At 48.9% G+C, this 18,667-nt stretch overlaps 1 protein-coding gene and 1 long non-coding RNA gene across 2 annotated transcripts; one reads left to right on the top strand and one right to left on the bottom strand.

The window, feature by feature from the left end:
- Positions 1 to 8,037: 8,037 nt before the first annotated feature.
- On the bottom strand, positions 8,038 to 13,822 carry LOC120713542 (BTB/POZ and MATH domain-containing protein 3-like). Its single transcript, XM_039999478.1, has 3 exons — positions 13,739 to 13,822; positions 12,365 to 12,706; positions 8,038 to 8,262 (listed from the first exon to the last, which is right to left on the bottom strand). Exons 1-3 carry the CDS (start codon positions 13,820 to 13,822, stop codon positions 8,038 to 8,040), a joined length of 651 nt encoding a protein of 216 aa, XP_039855412.1.
- A 39-nt stretch (positions 13,823 to 13,861) lies between these two features.
- On the top strand, positions 13,862 to 15,054 carry LOC120712911. Its single transcript, XR_005691089.1, has 2 exons — positions 13,862 to 14,217; positions 14,409 to 15,054. It is a non-coding gene; the product is annotated as an uncharacterized LOC120712911 (long non-coding RNA).
- Positions 15,055 to 18,667: the final 3,613 nt, after the last annotated feature.

Below are 18,667 nucleotides of genomic sequence, written 5' to 3'. Positions count from 1 at the left end.
GTGCCCGCGGCCGCCCCCTCCCCCTTATGTGGCCGGCCGGCTCGGGCTCGTGGGCTTCGTGCTCACGGGCCGGCCCACGTGCCTAGTCGGGCCGGCCGCTAACCGTGCCGGGCCGGGCCGGCCCACGTGCCTGCGGTGCGGCCCAGGCACGGCACGACGCCCGTGCCGGGCCGGCCCGGGCCCGTTTACCTTCGTGCCGGGCCGGGCCGTGTACCGGGCCTAATTATCGTGCTTCGGGCCGGCCCACGGCCCACGTGCCTGATGGAAAACTATACATAACATGGCATCTGAGCTAGGTTATTGCCGCCGCCGCCGGCCATCTCCATCTTGCCGCCGGCCGCCTTGCTGCCTGTGTGGTAGTTCAATCTCTCCACCTACCATCCTCCATCCTCCTCTTTTGAGCTGTCTGCCCCACGCACTACTGCCCGCACCAAATCCTGACCTACAGATCGCCCCATCTCTGTTGCGCAGCTGCTGGTGGCCCTCGATTAGTCGTCCTCGCGCCGTCCGTTTGTACGTGTGCTGGTTCTTGCCGCCGCGGCCGGCCACCGGCCATCTCCATCTCGCTGCCGGCCGCCTATCGTCACTGACGGTCCTCACGGTAACAACAGAGTTGCACAAGCATCACTGTCATGGCGTCATCTGGTGCTTCCCCCACTTCTACATCAGTTCCTGCTTTGCCACCTATCTCTTTTGGTGCACCTGTATTGGACATCAAGCTTAATGGCCAGAATTACCGGCAGTGGGCTTTCTCTCTGAAAATGCTACTCTGGTCAGGTGGTCTTGCTGCCCCTTGAACTGATGAACCACCGGATTCCACTGATAAAGATTTCAAAGCTTGGAGGCTTAATGATGACAGAGTGATGGCCATCATATGTTTGAATATAGATCAAGATATCAGGTCCTGCCTTGAGGAGCACAAAACTGCAAAGGAAATGTGGGACCATCTGCAAGGGCGGTATCAACAGAGCAGCTCTGCACTGCGCTATTCGATTCGACAACAACTTCATCATCTCCAGCAGTTGGACATGTCTGTGGAAGAATACTATATTGCCTTGACTAAATTATCCAGTCGAATGTTCTGTGCCTTGGGCTGCTAGGGACAAATATGATCAGCAGAACACTATGTTTGATTTTGTGATGGGTCTTCGGTCTGAATTTGAGCCGCTTCGTGCTCAGCTTCTTGGGAGACCGATCCTTCCTACCATGTCTGAGGCACTCTCAGCTTTGATTGCTGCAGCTCCTACATTTCCTCAGCACTCTGTTCTAGCAATACCTCCTGTACCTCCTCAAAATGAAATACATGGTACCTCCCTTGTATCTCGTGAGGCACCTCCTTGCCGTCATTGTGGAAAGAAGACTCATCCGGATGACCAATGCTTCAAGAAATATCCCCACCTTTTGGCTGAGCTGCGAGCCAAGCGTGGAGCACCTCGACGGGGTTCAACTAAAGCTGCTTCTTCTGGCACTTTCTCAGTGGTCCAGCAGTATCTCAGTCTCCCACACAAATTAACTCTTCAGCTCCAGCCAACACTTCCATGACTGTTGCATCTCTTGCTTCTACTCCTGCTTCAGGGACAACCTCTTTTTGGGTTCTTGATTCAGGTGCTTTGTTCCATATGACTTCAAATAAATCCCAGTTGGAATTTTGTCACCCCATAACTGATAATCAATGTGTTCAAACTGCTGATGGTAGTTTTTGCACGGTCACTCATCGGGGCAATCTTGCTACCTCTCAATTCAGTGTTTCCGATGTTTCGCTTGTTCCACAACTTTCAATGAATTTGATGTCTGTTGGTCAACTCACTGATATGCATTGTTTTGTTGGATTTGATGATACATCTTGCTTTGTTCAGGATCGTCGAACTCGAGCTCTTCTTGGTATTGGCCATCGCCATAAGGGCTCCTCAAGCCTCTACATCCTTGATCATCTTCATCTGCCATCTTTTGCGTCAATAGCACTACCATCAGCAGCTTCAGCCGCTCCTACTTTTCCTCAGTGGCATCATCGCTTGGGGCATTTATGTGGTTCACGTTTGTCCACTTTAGTCAAGCAGGGAGTCTTTGGTCATGTTTCTGTTGATCCTTCTTTTCATTGTACTGGTTGTAAGCTTGGCAAGCAAATACAATTGCCATATTCCTCTAGCACTTCAAGAACCAGTCATCCTTTTGCTCTAGTTCACTCTGATGTTTGGGGCCCTGCTCCTTTTGCTTCGAAAGGAGGTCACAAATACTATGTTGTTTTTATTGATGATTATTCCCGATATACGTGGATTTACTTTATGAAACATCGATCCCAGTTATTATCTATTTATCAGTCTTTTACTCGCATGGTTCATACTCAATTCTCTTCTTGTATTCGAATTTTTCGCTCTGACTCAGGAGAAGAATATCTTTCTAACTCTTTTCGTCAGTTCCTATCCTCTGAAGGCACCTTGTCCCAACTTTCTTGCCCTGGTGCGCATCCTCAAAACGGTGTTGCTGAACGTAAACACCGCCATATTATTGAAACTGCACGTACACTTCTAATCTCATCTTTTGTGCCTGCTCATTTTTGGGCTGAAGCTGTATCTACTGCTGTATATCTCATTAATCTTCAACCATCATCTCGCCTTCAGGGAAAGTGCCCTGGAGAAGTCTTACATGGGTCTGCTCCAAGTTATGACCACCTTCGTGTTTTTGGATGTACATGCTATGTTCTTCTTCCCTCCCATGAACGTACCAAGTTAACTGCTCAGTCTGTTGAGTGTGTTTTTCTTGGGTATAGTCTAAAGCATAAGGGTTATCGATGTTATGATCCCTCTGCTTGTCGCATTCGTATTTCTCGAGATGTCACTTTTGTTGAGGATCGTCCTTATTTTTATTCCTCCACTGCTCCGTCACCATCACCAATTGAGTCTCTTTCTTTTCTTTCCTTACCACCTATCCCCATAGACTCACCAGCTCCATCATCCATTCCATCTCCAGAGCCTACAGTCCATGTTTCTGCTCCTCAAACCTCTAATGGTCCTTCAACAACACCCCCTATGTCATCTCCATCACCTACACCTATTACACCTTTTCCTTTTCACTATAGTCGTCGCCCTCGTGTGCTCCCTTCCTCTCCTAGTCCTCCAATGTTCCTGACAATACAACAGATGATACTTCTTCAGATGATGCCCCCATGCAGCCTGGTGCTCCATTACCTTCTCCATCAGCACGTTATAATTTTAGATACCGTTCCACTATTTCTGCTCCTAACAGATTTAGTCTTCTCACTGTTGGTGCTGCTTGTGAACCACGTAGCTATCAGGAGGCAGCTGGTATTTCAGTTTGGGAAGAAGCTATGCGTGAGGAACTTGATGCTTTAGGCTCTCCGCACTCGTCGTTCTCTAAATTCACTCTCTAAACAGAATATTCTGTCCTGGTCATCAAGATTCTCTGCTCTATATCCCGTTTTTCCGCACCCATCCACTCTCTATATCTCCTCTCTATATCAACCACCACGCCATGGGACCCACATTTCAATTTTTTTCCACTCCCTACCCATTTTTCTCTCTCCTCCCCATCTCTTCTCCCCGCCGGCCTTCCGCCCCCTTCCCTCCCTCTCGTCCACCGCCACCGCCCCTCCCTCTCCGCCCTCCCTCTCCACCGCCGCCCTCTGCACTTCCTCGCGGCCGCCTAGAGCCCACGAGACGGCGCTGGGCTCGGGCTCTGTCCGCCTAGGGAGCTCGCCGCTGCCCCCTGGACCTCGGCGCGGCGGTCCCATGGAGCGAGCGCGCGGATCTCGGCGGCGTCGGCGAGCGCACCTCCCCGGCGTCGGCGAGGCGGCGCGGCCACGGCGAGCGCGCGCACGAGGCGGCGGCCGCGGCGAGCAGGGCAGGGCAGACGCGGCGAGGCCGGGCCGGCGAGGCGAGGCGGGGCAGCCCCCGTTGGCGCCGCGGGCGGTGCTCGGCGCGGCCTCAGGCGAGCTCGGGACTGCGGCCGCCGGCAAGCTCGAGCTCCGCCGAGCCGGTGTGGGCGGGGAGCAGGGGCGCGGCGCCGTGGGGAGCACGGGCACTGCACCCTCCCTTGGCAGCCATGGCGCGCGGCCCGGCAGGGTGGGGCGGCCGGCGCACGGCACGGAGGGGCTGGAGCGCGCCGAGCCGAGCGGCAGCGGGCTGAGCGCGCCGCGGTGGAGCGGCCCCGCTCCAGGCGCGCGGGGGCAGGCGCGGGGCGTGCCGGTGGCGAGCCGGGCCGAGCGGCGGATCTGGGCCGCGGCGAGCACAGGGCGGCGGGAATGGAGGCAGCAGGGGTGGAGAGGCAGGGGGCGGCGGCGGTGTCGAGGCCGTCGCCGCACCAGGTCTTGCGGCGGTGCAACGGCAATGGCGAGAGCAGGCGCGAAGCCCATGGCGGCCGGCGAGCGGCCCGACCTCCCTCGGCTCCCATGGCCGGCGCGGCGGACCGGGGCAGCCGGCGCGCGGCCCGCACGACTCCTCCACGCCGCGCCGCCTTCCCCATGGCGGGGCAGCTTGGCCCCCTCCTCCAGGGCCGGGATGGGCGCGCGGGCCATGGAGCTCGCCGCGGCGCCCCCCCTCCTCGTCGGCTCTTCGAGCTCCGCCCACGGCGGCGGGGCTCGAGCTCGTCCGCGGGCGGAGCAGGGGCGGAGGAGCAAGGGCGGGCGCGGCAGAGAGCAGGGAGCAGAGCGCGGCCCTCGCGGTGGTGGCGCAGACCGCCCTCCTCCCTCCTCCTCCTCCTCTCTTCTCCCTCCTCCCTCCTCCGTCGCCGGCGTGGGGCCATGGTGGGCCGCGCGGTGAGACGGCCGCCACCTCCCGCGTGCGTCCATGGCCGGTTTGGGGTGGCGGCCGTGCTCCTCCGACGTGGACCGTCGGCGGGGACGGTGGCGGCTCCTTCCGGTCCAAGCCGCGGCGCGAAGGCAGGGTGGTTGGGCCGGACGGCGATAGCGCACTGTCCGTACCCATGCTGGAAGTTGCGGACGGGAGGAGCCGCGCTAACTTAGCGCAGCATTTAGAGAGCCCCGCTGCGGCAGTTTTCTCTCCAAACTCCAACTGTAAAACGCATAGAGAGTGGGATAGAGATCCCAGTGCGGAGAGCCTTAGGGTGCACTGGGACTTGGGACATTGTTCCTTTGCCCACTCATGTTGTTCCCATCACTTGTAAATGGGTTTACAAAATCAAGACTCGAGCTGATGGTTCAGTGGAACGATATAAAGCTCGTCTTGTTGCTCGGGGCTTTCAACAGTCCTATGGACGTGACTGTGAGGAAATATTTGCTCCTGTTGCTCACATGACAACAGTCCGAACTCTTATTGATGTGGCTGCCATTCGCTCATGGCTTATTTCTCAAATGGATGTTAAAAATGCTTTTCTTCATGGCGATTTACATGAAGAAGTTTACATGCAGCCACCACCAGGTGTGGAAATTCCTCCTGGATATGTTTGTCGCCTTCGTCGGTCACTATATGGTCTTAAACAAGCACCTCGAGCATGGTTTGAGCGGTTTACTTCTGTCATTACAGCTGCTGGTTTCACACCAAGTGATCATGATCCTGCTCTATTTATTCATGTCTCTGACCGTGGGCGCACTCTACTTCTGCTATATGTGGATGATATGTTAATCACTGGTGATGATCAAGACTATATTGCTTTTGTCAAGAAACATCTTAGTGAGCAGTTCATGATGTCTGACTTGGGACCTTTGAGCTATTTTCTAGGCATTGAAGTAAATTCTACATCTGATGGCTATTATCTCTCACAACACGAGTATATTCAGGATCTACTTGATCGGTCTGGTCTCACTGATACTCGAACTGCAGCTACTCCTATGGAGTTACATCTTCAGCTACAACCCACTGATGGTATTCCTCTTACAGATCCATCTCGGTATCGTCATCTTGTAGGTAGTCTTGTCTATCTTACTGCAACCAGACCGGATATTGCTCATGTCGTTCACATTTTGAGCCAATTTGTGAGTGCGCCCACCTCTGTTCATTATGCGCATTTGCTTCGAGTACTGAGGTATCTACGGGGGACCTCATCACAGCGATTGTTTTATGGTAAATCCAGCCAACCTCTACTTCATGCTTACTCTGATACTACTTGGGCAAGTGATCGTGTTGATCGTTGTTCCATAACTGGCTATTGCATTTTTCTTGGTACTTCTCCAATTGCTTGGAAGTCCAAGCGTCAAACTGCAGTTTCACGCTCAAGTGCTGAAGCAGAATTAAGAGCTCTTGCTACAACAACTGCAGAAATTATTTGGTTGCGTTGGTTATTGGCTGATTTTGGGGTTCCTTGCTCTAATCCTACTACTCTTCGATGCGACAGTATGAGTGCTATTCAAATTGCCAATAATCCAGTAAAGCATGAGCTAACTAAACACATCGGTGTTGATGCATCCTTTACAAGATATCATTGTCAGCAATCAACTATTGATCTCCAATATGTCCCCTCTGAACTTCAAGTGGCAGACTTCTTTACCAAAGCCCAGACTCATAATCAACATCTTTTTCATCTAAGCAAACTCAATGTGTCTGATGTCGAGTCTTTGCATCCACCTTGAGTTTGAAGGGGGTGTTAGATGTATATATACAGAGCTACAGTTACAGTTGTTATTTGGCCTATCTAGTTTATACGGCCCATATGGCCCATGCGCCATGTATATCTTGTATGCTCAACATCTAATGGATTCTACAGACTTCGATTCCTAACAGTGTCTTCTTAACCAAAGGTTACATTGAATTAGCTGTGAAGTACCCACACCTTCTTGCTGAACTGCGACAGAAGCTTGGGGCATGATACAATCCCATCCCATATGGACCATATATGTAGTTTAGCGATCAAGCAGCGTAGCTTTAGTATGGTGTTCAGCTATTTTGGTGACTGTAGTCTGAAATATACTTTAAGCATTTGAAGTCGTGAACTCACTTTCTCATACTATTGAACTAAGTTCCTGCTAGTGATACTGATAAGTGAAGTGAGGTGGATGATGTTCTCATAACACTCAGTCAGTCTAGATGGCATGGTTATTGAGACAAATTTATATATAGTCTAATTGTGCTTTGATCCATTGTCTCTTGGCCAAGTTCTGTCCTGATGCTGCTTTATTCTTGGATGTTTACTTCTTAGCTCGATCAGGGAGTGCTTTCTGATCTATCCAACCATGTGGGATGGATTTGTAAATCGTTATCACAATTCTTAGTATTCTTTGCAAACTTCTAACTGAGCTTAGTGACGTTCTGTGCGACTGTGCGTGAGATTTTAGCCAACACTCTTTTGGGTTTCCAGCAACTGGAATTGCACACTTTGCTTTGAGTTCTGTTAGAGGAAATTTGCAGGCATTCTGTTGATGATTCTGTACAATAGAAGGGTCAGAAAAGTAAGTAGCAGGCTAAGAACATCGTAACTTGCCAATAATGGATGGCGACTATGCCTTTTAATTTCTTCCTTTCGGTTGCGTACCTATTATTTTGCTCAGCTTCAATGCTGAAAATATTGTAAAACTTTACTTTTGTGCTGTCTGCTGGCGCTGAGGATGGAATTTATTCCGTTTCCTAAAACAGACAGGTAACTAAAAAAAGTCAATCTAGACCTCCAAAGTTTGTATAGGGTGAAAGCTATTTCTGAATCTTGGCACGTTATATTGTTTCTCATTTTCTCCCTATTTGTACGTCGTATTCACTGTCCAATTCTCTTGGGTGGTTCTTGATCTTGGCGATTTGGGGACAAGTCCTGAATCCTGATGCGAATCAGAGTTACACCAACTATTTGTGCTTACATGCACAGACTAGAAGCCGAACTCCACTAATAACAATAAATCTTCAGTTAAGTGTTTTTTCCCAATCATTGTGCTACTCCTAAATTGCTAACACACAAAGAGCATATATCAACAAGTATGAATGTTAATTTCAAAAAAAAAACAAGTATGAGTGTTAGCAACTGTTTGTTTCCAGATAAAGCTTGCATTGGTGTTAAATTTACTTGCCAATTATTCAGTGAGCAAAGCAAGCAATGCCGCCTGCCACGTGCTATACTAAAAAAAAGGTGAGAGATCACTGCCTAAAAAAGGGAGCAAAAATCTTCAAAGTCTGAACTCTCAAGCCGTGGGCAGAGCCGTGATCTTAGCTCCTCGAGTATCGACGGGAAACTCGTCACTAGCTGCACGTAACCCTCGCTCAACGCTGCCTTGCGGAGGTTCTCCTCCTTCGCGAGGAAGTCCAGGCACCTGTCCTTCAGCTCCGGGCAGCCGTGCGTCTCGGCGAAGCCCAGGGTTGCCGCAACGGTCTTCGCCGACACGTTGTAAGGATCACCGGGGTGTCCGACCCTAGAGGGGGAGGGGGTGAATAGGGTCGCTAATCGCTTTTTAACCTAGGGCTCAAACTACTTGCATAAGATAAACCTAACACGTCCTACGCATGCTAGTTATGACTAAGGTTTATCTATGCTACTCTCTACTAACCCCTAAAAAGACTTGCAACCTAGCTAATCCTAATCAAACTAACTAGGAAAGTAAAGGTATGCAAGGTAGAGTAAGTGCGGAAACGTAATGCGGTAAGTAAAGAGGTAAGTGCAAGAGGGATGCAAACTCCCGAGTAGACACGGTCATGTAACGTGGTTCGGCATAAACGCCTACGTCCACGGGACACCGAGGCTCTTCCGATCACCGTCTTGCACTACGCCACCAATGGCGATGCCGGCAAGCAAAGGCAAGTGCCCACAAGACACCGAGTCTCGTGCACCGCCACCGTCTCTCTCGGTCACCCGGCCGAAATCCACTACGGAGCTTCTCCACCAAGGAGGGGGCCTCCTCTTCCCCCGCACAAAGTGTCGTTGCCACTCCACACCAAGACGGAGGGTCACACGACAGATCACAAGTTGCTTGCCGCAGCAAGACTTCTCTCAAGGGAGCTCTCGCAAGAACTAATCCCTATTACAAGCACTAAGCACTCTCACAAGTGTGCTTAAGCTTATATGATATACAATGAAGCTCTATGGTGGTTGGAGATGTTCTTGGGTGTGTATGGGATGTCTAGCAACTCCAGCACACTTCAAATGGACGGGGTGAGGCGTATATATAGGCCACCAAGTCTTGTAGCCGTTGCTCCAACGGTCAGCTGAAAAACTGCGTATCACCGGAAGAACCGATGCCTCTTGGTGGGGTTGCGTCGGTTCATCCGGTCACTCACAACATGAAGTAGCCGTTGAAGTCCTGACAGCAGACGCAGAGACCACCGGTTGAACCGATGCAATGCACCGATGCCTCACCGGTTCAACCGGTGCTGAAAGAATCTTCTCCTGGACGCTGACGTCATTACACCGGTGGTATGCACCGATGCACCGTCGGTTGAACCGGTGCTGAAGAAACTTCTCCTGGGCACTTGACATCGTCTCTGGTATAAAGGACGGCCAATGCACCGACGGTATGCTCCGATGCACCGTCGGTTGAACCGGTGCTGAAGAAACTTCTCCTGCGCGCTTGACATCGTCTCTGGTACATAGGACGCCCAATGCACCGATGCCCTATTTTGGACCGTCGGTTCAACCGGTGCCTATAGGCTGACTTGGCTTCGATTCCCTTCTGCACCAAGGTATTATGGCGTCGGTTCTTCCGACTACCACCGGATGCTCCGATGCCCTGGCGTCGGTTCTTCCGGTGCTCCTGAATCGAAGAGCTTGTTTGGTGCCTAAGTCTTAGGAACCCAAACCTTTTGAGAGCCATCCATGGTATGAATAATATCCTTGGGCACCCAAATAGGTTGGTTCCATCCATATGTTCTCCACCCCATGACATGAGCCACCACCTTGCCATTCTTCTTCTTTTCAAGTATGTAGTGGTTGCTCTTTTGCTTTTTCTTGTGGGTGGGCTTGGTGTACATGTAGAACGCCTTCAAGTATGGAGATGTGTTTTTCTTGATCTCCTTAGCCTTCTTGTTCTTGTTCAAGTTCTTGGGCTTGCTATTTTCTTTGCCCTTTGCTTTGCCCTCTTTCTCCTTGCATTGGTAGGACTTGTGGCCTTCTTTGTGACACTTGAAGCAAGTCACGGTTTCTCCCTTCTCAAGCTTCTTCACGCCCGCGGAACCCCGTAGGGGCGGCCCTTTGGGACTAGCTACGCCTATCTTCTCTTTGTCATCACTTGAACCTAAAAGCCTGAGAATGGTCATCTTTAACAATCATATTAGTCCAAGTGTTGTGTGTGTCATCAATCGCCAAAACATTATATTGAAATATGGCATGAGAGGCCATTTTCGCTACAATCTCCCCCTTTTTGGTGATTGATGACAACACAACCAAAGCAAGCAAGATGAATTGCAAGGATATAAAATTGATACTAATTCGAGAAGTTAGAAACTACTTAGCTTGCTTGGATGACATTTCAATGCTCATTTTAAAGAGCCCTTGATACCAATTGTAGAAAGAATTGTAGAACAAAGGCTTGTGTGTGGTTTGAACTATATGAGCAATGAAAAATTTGTATCTTAGTTCATGGGATCATCAAATTGCACTTCTTCCCCATATTGACTAAGTACCTCCCCCTATCACCATGCATCCTTTTGCATTGCATTTTCCATTCCTCCCCCTTGCTAATGGCATCACTTGCTTGCTTTTAGGGTACATTTTCTCCCCCTTTGTCATCAAACACCTAAAAGCTTCATAACCACTAGCAACAAGGATCATTAGTAGCAAAAGAAATTCACTAGTGATAGAGTGTTATACCAACTAGATTAGGCATATCTCCCATTGTTTGAACAAGCTCCCCCTTTTTCAAAACTTGTGGCACCTCCTATCTTGACATCCATTGTAATACCAATTGTGACTTGTAGGGGTAGTGTTCAAAAGAAATTGAATTCATGGAGATAGCTTTAGGTGACTAGTCATGCCTCCCTATATCATTTATCTCTTTAACCTTTTGGGAGTTATGGCTTGGTCTTCTTCCCTTGTCCAATCTTTCTTGATCCATTGATACCAAATGTAAGGTTAATTGCAATGTGTATTATCTTGATATCGAGGGATTGAGTGTATTACCATATGGACAAAAAGGAGTGTGACTACAACAAATAGCACTTGTAAAGCATGTTGGTCACAAAAACACAAACTATAGAGTTAGCTCCCCCTAAATGTGTGAATTAGTGTTTGAATCACTTAATCAAATGTATGCACTTGTAATTCACATGAAGGGGATCAAACTCTATAACTTGAAAAACATGACACCAAATGAATACCAAGGATAGGATTGATACCAATTGTAGACTTTGGTATTTTCTTTCGAAAATATGTGTCATGATGAAGCAACGGTTTTTGCCCATGTAGGTTGCACTAGATAAGAAGTTAGTACCAAAACAACCTACCATATGATATTTCTAGGAAGGCATAAAAGATACCAAAAGTAAATACCAATTGTAAAGATAAGATCATGCATTCCTAGAGAGGCATTGAGCTACAATGATGCATGAAGGATATCAAATGAATTTGAGATCATCCTTTTACCTTGCTCATTACCTCATGAAGTCCGTGTACCATGAAAGGTAACCTTGTGTAGCTTTCTACACTCTTATCAAACCATGTAGGTTGCTCATGGGTTAGAGTCATGGCACAAGCAACCCACCATATATAACACTAGGAGATGCAAAACAAGCAAACATCCTAGCAAAAGCAATGGAGCTACATGATGCTTGAATTGAAATCTAGCTACCATTATCTTATGGGGGACTTGGGCAACAAATGTCCAAGTTGTGAGCTTAGCTTGTTTTGGCTTGGACCTTCACTTTTAACTTGTAAGCTAAGCATCCAAATCCCCCGATGCACTTGTTTGGTGCCTAAGTCTTAGGAACCCAAACCTTTTGAGAGCCATCCATGGTATGAATAATATCCTTGGGCACCCAAATAGGTTGGTTCCATCCATATGTTCTCCACCCCATGACATGAGCCACCACCTTGCCATTCTTCTTCTTTTCAAGTATGTAGTGGTTGCTCTTTTGCTTTTTCTTGTGGGTGGGCTTGGTGTACATGTAGGACGCCTTCAAGTATGGAGATGTGTTTTTCTTGATCTCCTTAGCCTTCTTGTTCTTGTTCAAGTTCTTGGGCTTGCTATTTTCTTTGCCCTTTGCTTTGCCCTCTTTCTCCTTGCATTGGTAGGACTTGTGGCCTTCTTTGTGACACTTGAAGCAAGTCACGGTTTCTCCCTTCTCAAGCTTCTTCACGCCCGCGGAACCCCGTAGGGGCGGCCCTTTGGGCCTAGCTACGCCTATCTTCTCTTTGTCATCACTTGAACCTAAAAGCCTGAGAATGGTCATCTTTAACAATCATATTAGTCCAAGTGTTGTGTGTGTCATCAATCGCCAAAACATTATATTGAAATATGGCATGAGAGGCCATTTTCGCTACACACGTGCTCCCACAGCTTGTGGGCGCAGGCGAGCTTCAGCCTCTCCATGCCGTACATGTCCGCCGCCGCGACCAGGTTCCGGAGCGTCTCGGCCGTCGACGCGCCCTCGGTCTCGTCGTCTCCGGGCAGCGCGTCGTTGGCGTACATGAACCGCAGGAGGACTCGGAAGGCCTCGGGCTCGACGCCGCGCACCCTGACGCCGTCCTCCGTGGAGGAAGCAGCTGGGCTGAAGAGCAAGTCTTTGAACACCGGCGAGCCGCCGGCGAGCACGGCCCGGTGCGCGCGGAACTTGTCGCCGCCGACCAAGAAGGAGACGTCCGCCGCGCCGTCACCCACCAGGCAGCACTGGCGGCGGAATTTTGGAGAGAGAAAATTTTTTGACGAAAAATTTGGAGACAAAAAAAAATTTCAAGCAAAAAAAAGGAGAGCAGAAAAAAATTTCAAAGAAAAAAAAATTGGAGAGCAGAAAAAATTCAAGAATTTTTTTTTGTATCATTAAAAAATATTCATTCGAAAAAAATCAAAAGGAATTCAAAAAATAATTGTTGAAAAAATTTTGCAAAAAAAAAACTGGATCAGGCGCGGCGGCGGGCGGCGGCGCCTCCTCCCCACCCCGCCGCCTCCCCTCCACGCCGCTGGCCCGGCGTCGCGCCTCCGGTCCCTGCCGCCGCCACGCCACGCCACCCCTCCCCTCCCCGCCGCCGGCCATGGAGCGGAGAGAGGCCCGCTATGTCTCCCCCTCCCCGCCGCCGGCCATGGAGCAGAGAGGCCCCGCCGCGCCTCCCCTCCCCGCCGCCGGCCACGGAGCAGAGGGGCCCCGCCCGCCTCTCCTCCCCCGCCGCCGGCCATGGAGCAGAGAAAAAGGGGAGGGGGAGGAGGACGGCTGGCCTTGGAGCAGAGGAAGGGAGGGAGAGAGACGAAGGGGGAGGCAGAGGGAAGCGGTGGGGAGGAGGACGGCCGGCCATGGAGGAGAGGAAGGGATGGGGAGGAAGACGAACGGCCAGCGCCGGGCGGCTAGATCTGGGAAGAGAGGGAAGAGAGAGGAAAAAGAGAAGAGGAAGGGGAAAGGTGCGGGGATGGGGAAGGAAAAAGAAATCGACCGTAAGTTGCTGTAGTTACGGTCAACCTTAAACTCAGCATGGCGCACGTTGGTTACCTTGGCGATTGCCGCACATAGCTTGGGTTAATTTACTGGAGAGAGATAATAGTTGTTGTAGAATCTAAATCGCACTGTGTATAAATATAAGAATAGAAGTAGAAATACGAATAGAACTCGGTCATATTTTATCTTGCTGAAAACAAATAGAAAAAGAAAGAATAAACATGAAAGTGCACTGGATATGAATAAAGCCGGCCGCAAAATTGGAGTCCAATAACCTCGGAGTCGGAGAGCCCAGCTGTGGGCCTTTGCACTGGGCCGAAACCTGGCGGCCCAGTTAGACCATTCAAGACCCAACCCATGTGTGAACCGAGCCCAGCCGTCTACGAGGTCCATGGGGTTTTGCGTCCTAACCCCCACCCACCCCCCTTCGCCGGCGGCCGCGCTGCCGTTATACGAACCCTAGCGGGCGGCGTGACACGCGAGGTCCGGCGGAGGCTTGCTGCGGGAGCCGGGTGGCAAAAGCGCTCGAGAGCCGGGGACGGGGAGGGACCATCAGCCCGTCGCGGCATTCGCCGTGAGTCGCGGAGGGATCCCGCTCCGGCAGGGTGAGGGGGAGGGGGAGCGGGCGGGGGCGTGCGTGCAACCAGAGGACCCAAGTCGGGAGCGGCGAACACGAGCGGCCGACGGCGCGACTCTTTCTCCGATCGCCCCCCACGAACAGGAAGGCAACAATCCCACGGACACCAACACGTCAGTGAGTGCCCCCCCTCTTGTGCTCCTCTTCTGCAGGTTAACGTGTTTTTTTTTCAGTCTGAATTTGTACAACATTTACCTAATGTTTACTAGACGGTGGAATGATTAGAAATAGCTGATGTTGTGATGTTTGATTGATAGATTTTTTGGCCATTGTTATGTTGAGACTTAATTTAGCTGCCAATTCTGCAGTGGGCAAGCAACATGGCTGGGCTGGGCTAGAGGGGCGCCCTATGGACTTCTGTTTCCACGAATTCAGATTAGATTACGAGCAAACCAAGCACCTTGCTTTTAAGAATGGCATCCACTCAGACCCCTTCTCCGCCGGCAACCACATGTGGAGGATAAGCTGTTCGGGTTATGACGGGAGCGATACTATCTATATCTACCTTTGGCCAGAGAGCAAACATGGTAACGTCAGTGCCATCGTTGAGGATCAAGTGCATTGACTTCTTTGCAATGGAGAAAAATTTCAGGAGGGCTGTGTTAACTGATGGTTTCGTGGAGTTGGTGCAGCAGTTCCCATCCATTATTGCTGAGCTGCGACAGAGGCCGACATCATCGCTGCTCATTTAAGTTGCTGCAGCATGCTAATGATACATGTGATGCAAGGTGGAGGTTATTTCCACAGCTCAGTGCAAATGTAGCACATTATGCATAATCAGTAGCCTAATTGCGTGTTTGTGTCTATGTTTCTTTGTTCTCTTGGCACTGTACTGTCCTGAAATTGGGTTAACACTTTTGAGATGTTTACTTTGCAATTGGGGATGATTGGATCGGTGAAGTAAGTTAGTGTCTCCATATGGACAATGTGTATAATAGTTCAGTGATTGATCCAGTGTAGTTTTAGCATCATGCTATGCTTAGATGCTATAATAGTGATTACTGTTTGATAAGTTCCTGAGCATTTGGAATTTTAAACTTGCTTTTTTAAAAGTATTTGAACTAAGTTGCTGCTAAACGATACTGGCAAGTGAGGTTTAGGCTGAGGATAGTCACAGAACTCAGGTACAAAACCATGGATTATGAAAAATTCCTATAGTTTATAGTTGTGCTTTTAGTTCTCTGTTCCCTTGGCCATGTTCTTTCTAAAACTGGGTTATGCTTGAAGCTTATGAGGATACTCTATGCGCCTGTTGTGGTTTCAACTGGAACTGTGCACTTTGCTGCACAGGATATTTTTGGTCAAAATTGCCATGTGTTTTCCAGATTCATATAGAAGATCAGAAAAGTGCAACAAGCTGAAGTCATTCCAAAGTTTGTAAGACCTCCGAAATAACTTTGAAAATTAAAGCATTTCCGAATCCTAGCACACTACATGGTGAGTATGTTTCTCATTGTTCACTTCTATTGGTGACAGTTCTTCTTGATAACAGTTTGGGAGCCAATCCTGACTTGAAGTAGATCGAGAGCCGCTACATGTGTGTACACAAAATAGCAGCCAAGCCTCTTTTGCCGGATTGTCCTTTTTTTCCCCACGACCCCACCCCTTTCTTGAGAGAGAAATTCCTTTTTGGAGCAAATTTGTCCTATTTTCTGATAATATGCTTGAATACGAGGGAAAAATTTTCATTCCATACATGTGTTTCATTTTCAACACGTTTGTATTGATTAAGTCATGAAAAGTACGACTAGTTAACTGATTGCATGTCAAGCACTTCAAAAGGTAAATTTACCACCATAACGTTCAAAAAGAAATACTACTAGTTTATCAGATCCCGACCCGAACGAAAAAGAAGAAAGTGTTTTTTTTTCGAGGGAAAAAATCTATTTTACTCCCCTCATTTATTCATGTGATGTCCATCTCACCTCCAACCAAGCAGTCCCTCATATCAATAATTCAATACTGGACTAATTTAACTCATAAGCAGAATCTTGACCATAATTTGGCTCCCCGGCATGATTTTAATCGTCATTAAATCTAGTGAGCTGACACGAGGATAAAATATCAGTATATTTGTCTGACGGATAGGAGTACTTGTCTGGTCATGTGAGCTGAGAATAATTTTTTTTAAAAGGAATAAATGCTTGAATGAAAGAATTCGTATGTATGGATGTCAAATTTTGAAATACTTATAAATTGAGTGTTAAATAATGAAAGAAGTTGGAAGTGAGATGGAGATGCTGAAAATGGAGGATTTTAACATTATACCATTATAACGATCGCCACCTCCTGAGATAGCATCTTTGTTTTTGCAATTACAGCATCAGCATGAGAGAGAGAAAATGTTTATATTTTTACCACTCTTGCCCCCGTGGACGCCAGCGTGGCGGTCCAGCTAGGCTCCACGTCAGCTCCAGCCCCCTCCCCCAGCCGACCAGAGGCTATTTTGTCCAGCCCGCGCGCCCAAACCCGGCCCATTCCAATCTCTTTCTCCCCTCCTCTGCTCCATGACTACCTTGCCGCGCCCCTGCCGTTGGATCCTCGCCGGCGAGGCACCCCCCAAGCGCGGCCAGCAAGGCGCCGGCCATCCGCCATCGCGGAGCATCCCCAGCCGCGGAGGGCGATGGTCGGACATGGCAGCGCGCTGCAGCGGCGGCAGGGAGGGCCCTTCCAGCGCGCGGTGCGACTCGGGGCTCCGCGGCCATCCCTCCCAGCGCGGAGGAGGAGGCCGGCGCCGCGTTTGCTGAGCCCGTCCTGCCTCGCGGTGGCCTCCGCGGTGGTGCCGCGGAGCACCAGCTCCATGCGCTAGTGCTTTAGCGCCAGGGCCGCCGCGCTCCACTTGCGCGACAGCAGCGCGGGGCTCGCTCGGGCCGCTGCGGCCATCGGCACCGCCGTCCGCACGCAGGTCGGGGACCCGCCGGGCGGTGCTGAGCGATTTCCAGTGAGTTCTTGCTCTGTTCTTTGACCATCCTCTATTCGATTTGAGCTTTTCTTGGTTTCAATCCGTGGGATTCACTGTCTATGCATGTGCTTCGTTACTAATTCGGCTCAATTCGACTTGGTTGATGCCTTTTCAGGAATTGAAGCTGTGGGTTTGCTAGAGCGGTGATCGGCGATGGTGAACCACAAGCTGGTCCTCGGGCACGAGCAGAATGCGGAGCTTGCGCTGGGGCAGAACCACCACGACTTTGGCCAGGACAACGGGCTGGGCCTTGGCTACGGCCACGAACACGACCACGAACTTGTTCTCGGCCAGTCGCACGACGACGACATGGCGCCGTCGCCTCGGCGGCGGTGGCGCTGGGGGAGAGCAGAGGAGAGGAAAGGAGGAGAGTGGAGAATGGGCCGGGTTTGGGTGCGCGGGCTGGACAAAATAGCCTCTGGTCAAGCACGGGGCTGGAGCTGACGTGGAGCCTAGCTAGACCGACGCGCTGGCGTCCACAGGAGGCAAGAGTGGTAAAAATGTAAATATTTTTTCTCTCCCATGCTGATTCTGTAATTGCAAAAACAAAGATGCTATCTCGAGGCGGCGATCATTACAATGGTATAAAGTTAAATTTCCCTGAAAATGAAAGGAAAAAAGTCTACTTAACCCCCTGAACTATCAGTGGTAGTCTACTTCACCCCCTCCAATTTTAAAACCGTCTACTTTACCCCCCACTATCCAAAACCGGTCAAATAACCCCCTCAGGCGGTTTCGGACGGCGGTTTTGCTATAGTAACACGATTTTATCTTTATCTTTTTTTATTTATTTCCACTAAATCTTTGAAAAATCATAGTAAATCACAGAAAGATCATAAAATGAAAAATCTAATTTTGTTGGACTCTACATGAGTAGATCTACACAGTGAGAATATAATATGTTATAGTTTTGTACAAAATTTTTGATGTAACTTTAGATATATATTTTTCTATAATTAATTAGAATAATTCATATGTGCAGCTTCTATGGTTCAATTGGGGTGAAATTTTTATGGTAAAAAAATATTTTATGCTTGAACTGTAATAAAAATTTCATACTCATTGGACCATGTATAATCTAGTTATAGATTTATTTAGTTTTATGCTCGTTAAATCTATGCTCCAAATCTATTAAATCTATAACTAATTTATAATTGATCCAATGTGTATGAAATTTTTACTACAGTTCAAGCATACAATTATTTTTCTACCATAAAAATTTTACCCCAATTGGACCATAGAAGCTGCACATATGCATTATTCCAATTAATTATAGAAAAGTATAGATCTAAAGCTACATCAAAAATTTTGTACAAAACTATACCATATTATATGCTCACTGTGTAGATCTACTCATGTAGAGTCCAACAAAATTAGATTTTTCATTTTATGATTTTTCTTGATTTACTATGATTTTTTAAGATTTAGTGGAAATAAATAAAAAAGATAAAATCATGTTATTGTAGCAAAATCGCCGTCCGAAACTGCCTGAGGGGGTTATTTGATTGGTTTTGGATAGTTTGATGGGTAAAATAGACGGTTTTAAAGTTGGGGTGCTGAATTAGACTACTACTGATAGTTCAGGGATTAAGTAGATTTTTTTTT

This window comes from Panicum virgatum, chromosome 6K (assembly GCF_016808335.1).
Source record: "Panicum virgatum strain AP13 chromosome 6K, P.virgatum_v5, whole genome shotgun sequence".
NCBI lineage: Eukaryota > Viridiplantae > Streptophyta > Magnoliopsida > Poales > Poaceae > Panicum > Panicum virgatum.
This window is presented reverse-complemented; position numbering and strand designations above follow the sequence as displayed.